We start from the raw sequence: 14220 nt of genomic DNA on the forward strand, positions 1-14220 counted from the left end.
AAGCCAGTTGGATCATGTAAGTGATCCCAAAAGAATCGCAACATGATTCTTTGGGGGACTGGATTGAGGAACGGAATGTGTATGGAATGTAGCCTTTAAATTTCATTTTAAAAAATTTTTTATATCATGCATTAAAATTCTGCATTTTAACCGTATTTTTAACTAAACGCTCAATATACTCTCGTTTTTTTTTTTTTTTTTTTTCATGTTACTTTTCGTTGAACAAACAGTCAACACACTTAGAGAAATATTTTATTTATTTAAACAACTTTAAAAATATGCAATACGTCAATCAGTCAAATGTAACTTGAATACAATCTAATTGTAAATTGTCTCAAGATGTGTTGTGACACATCTTGTGAGGGTCATCTACCTCCGGTTGCACATCAACTCCAAAATTAAACAAGTGAGAAAATTTTGAAATGAATCATGTTGATTACAAGTTAATACAGCTGTCGTTATGGTGGTCAGTATAAAAATATTTCTTTAAAAGTTCATCACATTGGAGCTATAAATGAATCTTTAAATTTGATATCACAGATTTTTTCATATCATTTTAAGAAAATTATATTTAAATTACGATACATATAATTTACAGTTCCTCGACTCTACCTATAAAAAATATCATATTATTTTTAGAATTATAAATTATAAACATAAATGGATGATCAGCAATAAATTCCGGAGGCAGACAGCGAAATATAGGGATTGCTGTTGCAGCAGAGGCTTCGCTACCTTCTTCGTTTACTTCAATAACTGCCTGGTGGATGACATCTGAAGCATACAAGCCATCGGATTCTTTGCTTAGGCCACCGAGTTGAGCATCGGCACAGAACAGCCTTCTCACTCCCATATTCTGAAACGTCTTTTTCAACGATTTCGAATAATCAATTTTAAATTTTGGCAGAGCTACATTCACTCTTGTCATCCACATGTTCTCTTTCAGATCTCGAAGGAAATCACACGTCAAAGAACTTTCCAAGTCCTTCAACCCATTTATCACATTAGGGAGGAAAATTAGCATGGAAATATCTCCTCCTTTATAAGGCAGTTCTAACACTTTGTACGATTCTTTTTGGGCAATAGAAAATCTTTCGGTAATATGCATCATTTCCACCTCCTTGCAATTCTTTTTCTCCCCTCTAATGTTGAATTTCTCAAGACGGGTTTTCTTCTTGTCAAATTGATTCAGCCAAAACCCTTTAAAATACACGGCATTAAGAAGAACCATAACAGTGGCAGGATTCAAGGATTTCAGGAGCTTTGGTATCATCTTCTGTGTTTTTTCCCCAACCCATTCATTAATCAATTGAACTGATTTTTCATTATCGCGCATGAAATCGACTTCCCAAAAATAAGCTTTGAAAAAATCATTCAGAAGCGATTTATATTCTTCTCGAATAGGAAACTTATTCTGGCTTACTACAGAATTAGCGGTGGTTAAGGTGTAAGCATCAGAACAGTTCTCTATTTCGTCTAATAATTTCTTATAAGACGATTTCAGTTCCTGGTCTTTGATGTTTGCAGTTTTATTGCAGTTGATGTTTGCAGTTTAAGAGCATTTCTCATCTCCTCAGCCGTTTCTTTTTCTGCTCCATGAAATAACATGGCGAAAGCAGCAGACAAGCTGAAAGGTGAAACAAAAACATTTCCTTTTTCTTTCGACAGCAATTTGTACAAATTGAATCCTAAGTAATTGTTGGCCTCTGCTATGTCGAGAGACGAAGTTTCTTTACCAGAATTCTAAAAATAAAATACAGTAAATAAATTGACTGTTTACGTTTTTTGTTGACTAATGCAGAGTTAAATGTTTATTTGCACTATAAAATAAAATAGCATTAAATAAAGATAATATTCAAAATGGTGACATTTTTTTTATTAAGAATCGAATATTTTCAGTACATATTCACATACAAAAATATAATCTGACAAAGAAAAGTTTGGTATTTTACATTTGAAAAAGGCTTTATTCTACATTCTTGTATTGCAATTTCAAGATTTCAAAAAGCATTGCCTTGCAAATTAGAAGAATGTCAATTAAAAAATTGGCAAAGCAACTAGTAACAAAAAAGAATGTGTACGTGCGTGTGTGTGTATTGGCGCTCTATAAGCCAGATAGTTTGAACTACGCTATCAAATTTGGCATAGATGCCTTGCATGCTAAAAATTTGCACTTCAGAGTGATTTTTTAAAAAAATTATTTATGACATTAATTAATTAAAAAGCGAAATTTTGAAGTTTTTCGACAATTACTTTCCAAATTAATATCGCACAAAATTAATTTCACACCGTTAAAAAAAATGAATTTGTAATTTGCAATAGTCATGCAAAATTTTCTTGAGTTTACACTTTTTTAAAAAATGTTTCTTACCTTATTATTTAGAAAATCTTATATCGTTTTTCTGAAATATAAATCGTTTTAATTGTTTCATCAAATGTTTAATAGCCAGTGGGCAATAGATTTTATCCCACTGCTGAAAATTACAGAGAAAAGATTCTCTTTAATATCTTTGTTGCTTACGCGACGAATAAAAAAAGTGAAACAACAAAACCGCAGAAGTTAGAAGACAGACGGATCAAACATTTATGTTTCTGAAGAGTTATGAAGTTTGAGATATTGGTCTACAGTAGAAGGGTTAATGTACACAATGAACGGAACATATGCAAGGCAATTAAAAGAATACAGCTTGAATGCATGATCCACGGATATGAAGTTATCATGGAACGTAGCTATGTCCAAGCAATTTTATTGAAAAATCAAATACAAACATTAACCCCGGTGGATGAATTGATCGCCAAAGGCGGCTATTGAAAAAATAAAAAATCTCTTTTGGTATGTGATAACGTTCGAGATGAATTTTTGGAAAAACTATCTAAAATAATAATTTTTTAAAAAACTTTTTGCAAAAAAAAAAAAAAAATGATTAAAAAAAACACATTTATGGAATTAAAATATACCAGTTACATGACATAAGTTTTTTAAAATCTGGAAAAAAAGGGGCCTTTTTTTCGGTTAAAAAGAGGTATGATCTAAAACACTTCTTGTTTAAAATTTTATTTAATTATTTTCTTACAATTTTGAAGAGAGCTTATGAAACATATTAGCCAGTTCCAGAACTGAAAATTAAGTTGCATTTCCTTCCACTCTTTAAATATTGAAGTAGACTGATAAATGAAATAAAATGCTCATTTTTTTTTCATTGTGAAGAAATAAAACCACTATAGGATATTTCTAAATGAATACATCACTTATTCTGTAGTTTAGGAACTGCAGAACATCTTGAGAAAAAATATTACATCAAATTTGAGCAAAAAAATATGCATTAGATTTTAATTTAAAACGCTTTTCGCAAGAAAATTCCGCAAAAGATAAAAAATTGAGAAAATAGCTTTCCAAGATCTAATGTTGTTTTAATAATAAGCAGTAATTAAAAAAAACGTGAAAATAAAAAAAATAAATAAAAAAACCTTATTTGCACATAGAAATTCTCTTTATTCTTTACTAGCTGTCTTTGGCGAAAAGTATCAATACTCGCTAAAATGTTCAAATAATATTTATGTAATTTGGTCTCATACAGGTTTTCAGCAAAATATTTTTGAGTTTCAAATTTCGATAGTCATATAATTCACTTATACTATTATGTAGGCCTTAAGTCATTCCTGTTCATTGTACTACGCATCTCTCTCTAATATTCTATCAGCACTCGTAAAATTCAATTTTAAATTAAAGTGGAAATAATTAAACTGCAATTAATTTCAGACATTATTTTTACTGAAACCAAGCATGTCTTTTTTTAACATGAGAACAGAAAGCGGAGTCGTTCGGCATTGGAATCTTATGTGAACTACAGAGTAATTTTCATAATTTATAATAAAAAATTAAAAAAATTATACACGGACAAAAATTTTACGGATATAATAAAAAAAAAAATCAGTTTTTAATTCCATATTCAAAAGAATTTAAATGATACCAATAATAATTTTTTTGGGTCCATAAATATACTTCAAAAAAATATGAAGTTTAAATTTTAGAAGTCGTTTGGTCCTAAGGAATCACATTCCGCAAAATGTTCATGTAAACTCCAACTTTTAAATAAATAAACGTTTCTATCTTCGGCTGTCAATTCCGACCAGTTTATTAAGTTTCGAATATTACAATTTTAGTACAATCAGCATTTTATAATTTTACTACAATCACTCTTGAGAAACCCTGGGAGATGAGTGGCTATGTTCTTTGAGATGGTCAATGAAGTGGTCTAAATTCCGTTTCTATAGAATAATGATATTCAAATTTGCATAAATCTGTCAGTTTTAGTGATTTATTTATTTGACTGGAGTGCATAACTCTTTTTATTTAAAGTATTAGCTCCTCAAGAATATTTTGTTAAATATGATTCAAAGGGCAAAGGATATATATGTAAAAATTTAAATTCCATCATACATCAGAACATTTACTGACTAAAGTTACATAAAATATTATTTTTTTAACTCATTTAGATAATTTTTATAGCAGATGTATGTCTATTACTAAAGGTTTACATATTAGCTGTTGGGCCCTGATTACAGTGGATATCTTGTTATATTAAACAATAATAGCCTTAAATAAAACTGTTTTACTAAATTAGTGATATAGGTATTGTAAAAGATCATAGAAAACTTACCCTTGCATTTACATTTTAGAAAATATCATATTTCATACATACACGAATCGAAAATTATACCTTTATATGATTAATTTGTAATAACAGTTAACTTATTTTGAAATTTGATCTTTTGTTAATGCAATAGCAATACGTTGATAAAAGTAATTTTTTCCAATTACTGCAACTGAACTTTTATTTTTATTTTGTGCGAAATAAATTATTGAAAAATATTAAATTATTTTTACAAATTCATTAAAAATAGGTTAAAACATTAGTATCATTGAAAATATTATTTTTTGAAATTTAATATGATGTAAAAATCAATTTGCGGAAATATTTTCGAAAGTTATAGCGGGAAAACGCCACAATTTCGTTTAACTTTTAATTAAAATATTTAATTAAAAATTTTAAAAAATCCCCCCTATGTATCCCTTTCCAAAGTATACATGTGCTAAATTTGGTAGTTGTAGGTCAAATGGTCTGGATCGTACACCGCCAATACAACACACACACATTCATCTTTATTATAAGTATAAATATATAGATATAGATATAGATAAAAATTCTGTTAGAACATAGAAACCATTTAATCAAAATATAATTCAAATCAAAATATATTTTTGATTTCGTTAATGAAGGAAAAAAAAAACATCTTATTCATAATTCGTACATTCATAAAGGAATCACTTCACCTGACAGCTCAATAGTCAAGTGTAACTTGAATGCCATCTAATTGTAATTTTTCTCAAGATGTGTTGTGAAATCGGATCATCTCCCACAAAATTCACATCCATTCCAAAATTAAACAAGCGAGAAAATTTTGAAATGAATCATGTTGATTACGAGTTGATACCGTAGTCACTATAAAAAATTTTCTTAAAAAATTCAGCACATTAGAGCTGTAAATGAATCTTTAAATTTGATATCAAAGATTTTTTTCATATCATTTTAAGAAAATTATTTTTTTAAAATTACGATACATATAATTTACAGTTCCTCCACTCGACCTATAAAAAATATCATATTATTTTTAGAATTATAAATTATAAACATAAATGGATGATCAGCGATAAATTCCATTATAGGCACATAGCACCGGACTGCAATAGGAATTGCTGTTGCAGCGGCCGCTTCGCTGCCTTCTTCGTTTACTTCAATAACAGCCTGGTGGATGACGTCCGAAGCGCACAGGCCAGCACATTGTTTGCTGAGGCCACCGAGTTGAGCACCGGAACAGAACAGCCTTCTCACTCCCAATTCATGAAATGGACCTATCAGCGATTTCGAATAATCAATTTTAAATTTTGGCAGAGCTACATTCACTTTTGTCGTCCACATGTTCTCTTTCAGATCTCGAAGGAAATCACAGGTCAAAGAATTTTCCAAGTCCTTCAAACCATTTATCAAATTAGGCAGTAAAATTAGCATGGAAATATCTCCTCCTTTATAAGGCAGTTCTAACACTTTGTACGATTCTTTTTGGGCAATAGAAAATCTTTCGTTAATATGCATCATTTCCACCTTCTTGCTTTTCTTTTTCTCCCCTCTAATGTTGAATTTCTCAAGACGGGTTTTCTTCTTCTCAAATTGATTCAGCCAAAACCCTTTGAAATACACGGCATTAAGAAGAACCATAACAGTGGCAGGATCCAATTTTTCCAGGAGCTTTGGTATCATCTTCTGTGTTTTTTCCCCAACCCATTCATTAATCAATTGAACTGATTTTTCATTTTCGCGCACAAAATCGACTTCCCATAAATAAGCTTTGAAAAAATCATTCAGAAGCGATTTATATTTTTCCCGAACAGGAAACTTTTTTTGGATTACTACAGAATTAGCGGTGGTTAAGGTGTAAGCATCAGAACTTTTCTCTATTTCGTCTAATAATTTCTTGTAAGACGATTTCAGTTCCTGGTCTTTGATGTTTGCAGTTTTATAGCCAAGAGCATTTCTCATCTCCTCGGCGGTTTCTTTTTCTGCTCCATGAAACAACATAGCGAAAGCAGCAGACAAGCTGAAAGGTGAAACAAAAACATTTCCTTTGTCTTCCGACAGCAATTTGTACAAATTTAGAGCTAAGTAATTGTTGGCCTCTGCTATGTCGAGAGACGAAGCTTCTTTACCAGAATCCTACAAATAAAATTCAGTAAATAAATTGATATTTTTTTGTTGGCTATTTAATTAATTTAGTTTGCTGATTAATTTTGCTGACTGACTGGCAGCATTAAATGTTTATTTGCACTATAAAATAAAATAGCATTAAATAAAGATAATATTCAAAACGGTGATATTTTTTTTATTATTAAGAATCGAATATTTTCAGTACATATTCACATACAAAAATATAACCTGACAATAAAATGTTTGATATTTTACATTTGAAAAAGGCTTTATTCTACATTCTTGTATTGCAATTTTGAAGATTTCAGAAAGCACTGCCTTGTAAATTACCAGAATGTCGATTACAAAAATTGCCAATAGCAACTAGTAATAAAAATGAATGTGTGTATGCGTTGCCTCTCTACAAGCCACACCGTTTGACCAAGAGCTATCAAATTTGGCTCATGCATGCCTTTAATGTTAAAAATATGCATTTCAGAGTGATTTTTTTAAAATTTTATTTACGACATCAATTAATTAAAAAGAGAAATTTTCGATTATTTTCGAAAATAATATCGCACAAAAATAATTTCACACCGTTAAAAAAAATGAATTTGTAATTTGCAATAGTCATGCAAAATTTTCTTGAGTTTTAACACTTTTTTAAAAAATGTTTCTTACCTTATTATTCAGAAAATCTTATATCGTTTTTCTGAAATATAAATCGTTTTAATTGTTTCATCAAATGTTTAATAGCCAGTGGGCAATAGATTTTAACCCACTGCTGAAAATTACAGAGAAAAGATTCTCTTTAATATCTTTGTTGCTTACGCGACGAATAAAAAAAGTGAAACAACAAAACCGCAGAAGTTAGAAGACAGACGGATCAAACATTTATGTTTCTGAAGAGTTATGAAGTTTGAGATATTGGTCTACAGTAGAAGGGTTAATGTACACAATGAACGGAACATATGCAAGGCAATTAAAAGAATACAGCTTGAATGCATGACAGTACCACGGATATGAAGTTATCATGGAACGTAACTATGTCTAAGAAATTTTATTGAAAAATTAAATGCAAACATTATTCCCGGTGGATCAGCTGGTCGCCAAAGGCGGCTATTGATAAAATAAAAATCTCTTTTGGTAACTTTCGAGATGAATTTTTGGAAAAAAGCTCTAAAATAATAATATTTTTAAATTTTTGCAAAAAAAGATTAAAAAACACATCTATGGAACCAAAATATACCAGTGACATGACATATGTTTTTTAAAAGTTGGAAAAAGGGCCTTTATTAGCTTAAAAGAGATATAAGCAAAACACTTCTAGTTTATGGTTATCAAATTATTTAATTAAAAGTTTGTAGATAGCTTATGAAATAAAAAAGAAAAGAAAAAATATTACATCAAATTTGAGCAAAAAAATATGCATTATATTTTAATTTAAAAGGCATTTCGTAAGAAAATTCTACAAAATATAAAAATTTGAGGAAATATCTTTTAAAAATTTAAAATAACATTAATATGTATATAAATGCAAATAAAAAGAAATCAGTGTAACTTCACAAAAATAGACTCAGAAACACAATTTCAATAGTTTTATAAAGAAAACTGTTCAAGTATAAAAAATATAAGATAAAAAAAATTCATATTTTCGCAAAAAAGAATCGACTTTTTAACGTAGTCGGATAATATAATGATAGTTTTAAAAAAAAATGGTATTTCGGAATAACGTTTCAAGAAGCATTTAAAAGAATTGATTGTCATCAAAGTTTAGATACTGAAAGAAATTATGTTGAGCATTATATTTAATTTATCATCGCAATAGAAAAAAATATTAAAAGCATTCAAATTTTAAGTACTTTTTTAAAAATATTTGAACTTAAATAGTGAAAAAAAAAAAAACCCACCACCTGAGTTAGTTTAGTTATATTAATATCACATTTTAAAGCAACACTAGGGCTGTTTTGGAACGGGCCTCATAATTTTGAACCGCGGTCAGACGACAAGGACGACACCTGAGCTGGCACCCTCATTTCCAGAGTTCTACACCACACAGGCCGGAGAACGGATTTAACTTGCAACAGGCCCGCTTATACAACGGTTCTTTAGTGAAATGGGATCTCGAACCTGAAAGACTCCGATACAGAAAATGAGACTTTACTAAAAGGTCACCTCCTCCACTTGACTTAAAAATTCGAAATAACGAAACACGTTTCTTTATTTAAAAAAAAAAAAAAAAAAAAACGACGCGAATTTTTGTTTCTAATTATCGTGGCTTGATAACGTTTTATGCGCGATTCATCAGTTCTTGTTTGTGTCGTAACTGATTGATTGATTACAACATTCATTGTATTGAGTGCATTAAGACCACACAGTTTACGAATAGAATACAAACCAAAAAATATTATAGCGTATATTATGTTTTGAAATATTTGGGCTAAATAAACTGAAACTAAATTAATTAGAAATAAATTAAAAAAAACGTTATTTAAAAAAAAAAAGCAAAATCGAATTTCCACTGAAATATGGTTTAACTACAAATGCAACACACACACATAAACAAACAAAAAAAGAAACTCAAATAAGCAATTTTGTTCAAAAACTGCAGAAATATTGAAAGCACTATTAGAAAAGACTTCTGAAAGTTCGCATTCTAGGGTATTTGGATTTAATATAGTAAATATATTTTTAATTAATGTTTTTGACTAATTCATAATTTTTCAATATAAGATATGTGTGTGTGTAATTATATCTCTAAATCCAATTTAAATCCTAATTAATTTCTAAAGTTTTATCTTAATTTAGCCCATATTAACATTCTAAAATGGTCTCTTATTTTCTGATCCAATTCCACCTTTTTTGTAAAATTTAATTAATGTTACGAGCTCTGTAAAACTGCTGAAATCGGCAAGTTCCCACACCCCGAGAAAGGGATAAAAATCAGTCAAACTACGGTAATTTTTTAAAAAGATAATTATAATTCCCTTACCTAAATTGACAAGTGTAACGAAACCCCTATCAGAATATATTAGGTTGGCAACTAAGTAATTGCGGATTTCACTCATAGATGGCTTCAGTTGAATTTTCAGGTTTGCAGACGTAGTACAAATGTAAAACACATTTTGTTATTTGATAGTTGGCAATTCAGCTGTCAATCAGTAAAAAAAGTTTTTTGATCGGTTGCGTAGTTTTTGTTTGGCGTTCGTTGAAAAATGGAAAATCAAAAGGAACATTTTCGTCATATTTTGCTTTTTTATTTCCGCGAAGGGAAAAACGCATCGCAAGCTCATAAAAAGTTATGTGTTGTTTATGGTGACGAAGCCTTAAAAGAACGGCAGTGTCAAAATTGGTTTGCCAAATTTCGTTCTGGTGATTTTTCACTCAAAGATGAAAAACGCTCTGGTCGTCCAGTTGAAGTTGATGACGACCTAATCAAAGCAATAATCGATTCGTATCGCCACAGTACAACACGTGAGATTGCAGAAAAGCTTCATGTATCACATACATGCATTGAAAATCACTTAAAACAACTTGGCTATGTTCAAAAACTCGGTACATGGGTTCCTCACGAACTGAAAGAAACGCATTTAACGCAACGCATTAACAGCTGCGATTTGCTAAAGAAACGTAATGAAAATGATCCATTTTTAAAACGACTGATAACTGGCGATGAAAAATGGGTTGTTTACAACAATATCAAGCGGAAAAGATCCAGGAGCAGGCCAGGTGAACCAACTCAAACAACATCAAAAGCTGATATTCATCAAAAGAAGGTTTTGTTATCAGTTTGGTGGGATTACAAAGGAATTGTCTACTTTGAACTCTTACCACCCAACCGAACGATCAATTCTGATATCTACATTGAACAACTAACGAAATTAAACAATGCAGTTGAAGAAAAGCGGCCCGAATTGACAAATCGAAAAGGTGTTGTATTTCATCATAACAATGCAATTCCACATACATTTTTGGTCACTCGGCAAAAATTATTGGAGCTTGGTTGGGATGTTTTGCCACATCCACCATATAGTCCTGACCTTGAACCATCTGATTACTTTTTTTTCGATCTTTACAAAATTCCTTGAATGGTAAAAATTTCAATAATGATGATGATGTCAAATCGTACAGTTTTTTGCTAATAATTCAGTTTTTTGCTAATAAAAACCAGAAGTTTTATGAACGTGGGATTATGATACTGCCTGAAAGATGGCAAAAGATCATTGATCAAAATGGGCAATACATTACAGAATAAAGTTATTTAGTTCCATGAAAAAATTGTCTTTGATTTTCTAAAAAAAATCCGCAATTACTTAGTTGCCAACCCAATATATATTATATAGAATATATAGACACATTTTGAATGAATTTCAATTAGTTTTTCTACGGGAGAACATGATTTACACTATTGAATAACCGGTGAAAAAACGCGTCCTATACATAGGGCGACAAGCAGCAGGTGTAAGAAGTTTTTCCCTCAGTGTTTTTACTAAGAGATTCTGATAGAGATATCTTTGACACGTGTCGATATAGAAAAGAGAGTCATAGGTATCTTTGAAAGAAAAGCGTAGGTGTTAGGGATCTTTATCTCTTCACTTGTAGTGTGGGATCCAAAGCATTAGCAATTTTTTGAGTGCGTTTTGTAAATAATCAAATAAAAAATAGGATTCGGATCAAGAAATGAGAGAAAATTCTTGAATAAGTAATATGGCTCTAATTTAAAATAAATAATAGGAATTTAATTAAAATTTAAATTAGATTAAGATATATATATATATATATATATATATATATATATATATATATATATATATATATATATATATATATATATATATATATATATATATATATATATATATATATATATATATATATATGCAGTAAATACTTTACAGAAGTAAAAATTCAAAATTTTATCCATAAAAAAATTTTGCAAAATAAAATGCAAATTTTAATGAGTAATTTCAAAACAATGTAAGATTTAACTGAAAGATGAATTTTTAATTATCTGCCAAATATCACTTTTGTTATTACACATATATAAAATATTTTTATTTTTCAAGAAAGTTTATTTAATATTATATAAACAATTCTTTTTGAAAAAAAAGTGTAGGTTATTTTTCAATGGTTCTCCTAATTTTAAGCCTTAAAGAGAAGGCCAACTGAACCTACAACCAATCATATTTTAGCGCTACAAAAAGAAAACGTTTAACCCCCCACATCATATTTAATGTGTTTTATTTACACTTCTTACAAGATGCTTCTTTATGTTAACTGAATTTCGAATCTCGAAACCGAGATTCAGCCATCATGAATCTTAATCCTTTCTTTATTCTTTTCCTCTTGAATTTTTGAAAACTATCACAAAATAGAAATTGTTTATTTTTCATATATAATTTATTTAAAAAAATTTTTTTAACGCAAAATTTAAATGAATAATCAAATTCGCTTCTAATTGTACAAACAGTACTTACAGTACAATTTGTACCAATTGTACATCATGAAAAAATAATTTTTATACGAATATTAAAGCTAATAGAAAGAAAAGGCTTTAATTATAGAAATTTAGAATGCTATAGAAACTTTAAAAAAACTCAGAAATTAAAAGAAATCAGCTTTTAAAAAGATAACTCAGGTTAGTATTAATTGGAAGAAATTTTAATAGCTTTATTACTAGAAAAATAAGAAGAAAAAAAAAATATTTGTCTAAGGAAAACCTTTTTAAAAGAGAAACTTTAAAAAGCATTCTACTTTTCTGAGTTAAAAAACAAAAAACAAAACAAGAGAAGAAACTGGAAAATTTTTGCTCAGGTGTCGTCGTCGTCATCTGATCGTGGTTCAACATTACGAAATCCGACCCCAAATAACCCTAGTATTGCTCTAAAATGAGATGTTATATACCTAAACACTAAGAATTCTATAACCAAGAAATAGTTTCAAAACTCCAGTTCACATTAATAATATAGTTTGATAATTATCCAGCACATTAGGAAAAACAATTTTAAAAATTAGCTTGAAATACAAAGTATAATTAAAAAATTAGCATGGGATAAGTACTAACAAAAAAAAATACTGCCAAAAAATGTTACAAAAATACAGTCCTGTCCTCAAAACCTCTAAGCCCATACAAATAGTTGATGAATTCAATTCAACATTTATTGAATGAGATGAAAATGCAATTAAAGCTACATAATAAACAAGTAATTTATATAAAAAAAATTTTAAAGTCAATTCCCTACCTAGTCAAAATATATAAATTTTTTATTTTAATTATTTATATTAATTGTAATTATTTAATAAAAAGTATGTATATATATATGACAAAATTACAATATTAAGTGGTAAAATTTTTTAAACTGAATTCCTACTTATTTTCTTATATTATTTATGATCAGGTGTCGAATCAGTAATTTCAGAGCTCGGCGACGGATTTGGCGACTAAACAGAAATTACTGGACAAATTTAATAAATTAATTAACATTTGAAAAAAAAACTGTATTAACATCAAGTGTCATCCACTACAAGTTTTAAAAAATATATTTGATATAAATTAAGATATAAGATTAAAGATATAAAATTTGAACAAGATATATATGTATATATATATATAAGGAGAGTGTAAATTAATAGTAAGAATGGAAAAAGATGAAAACATCATATTAAAAATTTCTGTTAAAGTTAATACCTTGATGTAAATAAAAGACACTGATCAAGAAAGCAATAGAATTATGAATTTAATATAAATAGCTTTAATGGAAAGAGTATAAATTGGACATCAGTTTTAATTGATTTAAAATTTATTTTCATTTGAAAACAAAATATTGTCATTAGGTATACAAACACTTTTCCTTGGTTCATAAACTGTAAAAATAACTCAGATAAAGTCTTCTTTTATAAAGAAATAATTTAATAAATATGAAATTTTTATGATATTTTAAATAATCAAAAGTGAAATTTATGTACAAAATACAGTTTAAATTTCATTATTCTATAAACAAATATATATATTCAGATTTAAAATGTTTTCTATGTATTTTTCGCCATATCTGATTACTTAGATATTCAAAAAGTTTTACAATTTCAATAATTCTAATTTTATTTTGATTTAAAACAACATCAGTTAAGTAACAATTAAGTAATCAGTAAGTAACAGTAAGTTAAGTAATCATTTTGAAAAAAAGATGAGAAAGAATGAAATGATTTTTTTAACAAATGAAGTAAAAAAGATGAAATAAATTCAACAATAAAATTTTCCATCATATTTATTAAAAGTGAGAATTACCTTAGAAGCCATTATCATCAATACTGTAAAGGTAGGAGTTTCTGTCTGATATGAATCTTATATTAAGCGGAAGTTCTGTTGAGATAGCATGCGTGTGTGGATGAAGGGGAGTAGGGAATAAAGGTAAACACTTGAACTTCATCTTAGTTGCTATGGTGATGCCTGTTTTTTTTTGTTTTGTTTTGTTTGTTG

At 28.7% G+C, this 14220-nt stretch overlaps 1 protein-coding gene and 1 pseudogene across 1 annotated transcript; both read right to left on the reverse strand.

Annotated features, from left to right (window-relative positions):
- Nucleotides 1-238: 238 nt before the first annotated feature.
- On the reverse strand, nucleotides 239-10459 carry LOC129957017 (serpin B3-like; annotated as a pseudogene).
- Nucleotides 1847-14136, reverse strand: LOC129957016 (leukocyte elastase inhibitor-like). Its single transcript, XM_056069123.1, has 2 exons — nucleotides 14029-14136; nucleotides 1847-6773 (listed from the first exon to the last, which is right to left on the reverse strand). The coding sequence occupies exons 1-2, from the start codon at nucleotides 14044-14046 to the stop codon at nucleotides 5631-5633; spliced, it is 1161 nt and encodes a 386-aa protein (XP_055925098.1). The 5' UTR covers nucleotides 14047-14136; the 3' UTR covers nucleotides 1847-5630.
- Nucleotides 14137-14220: the final 84 nt, after the last annotated feature.

This window comes from Argiope bruennichi, chromosome 11 (genome assembly GCF_947563725.1).
Source record: "Argiope bruennichi chromosome 11, qqArgBrue1.1, whole genome shotgun sequence".
In the NCBI taxonomy this organism is placed as follows: Eukaryota; Metazoa; Arthropoda; class Arachnida; order Araneae; family Araneidae; genus Argiope; species Argiope bruennichi.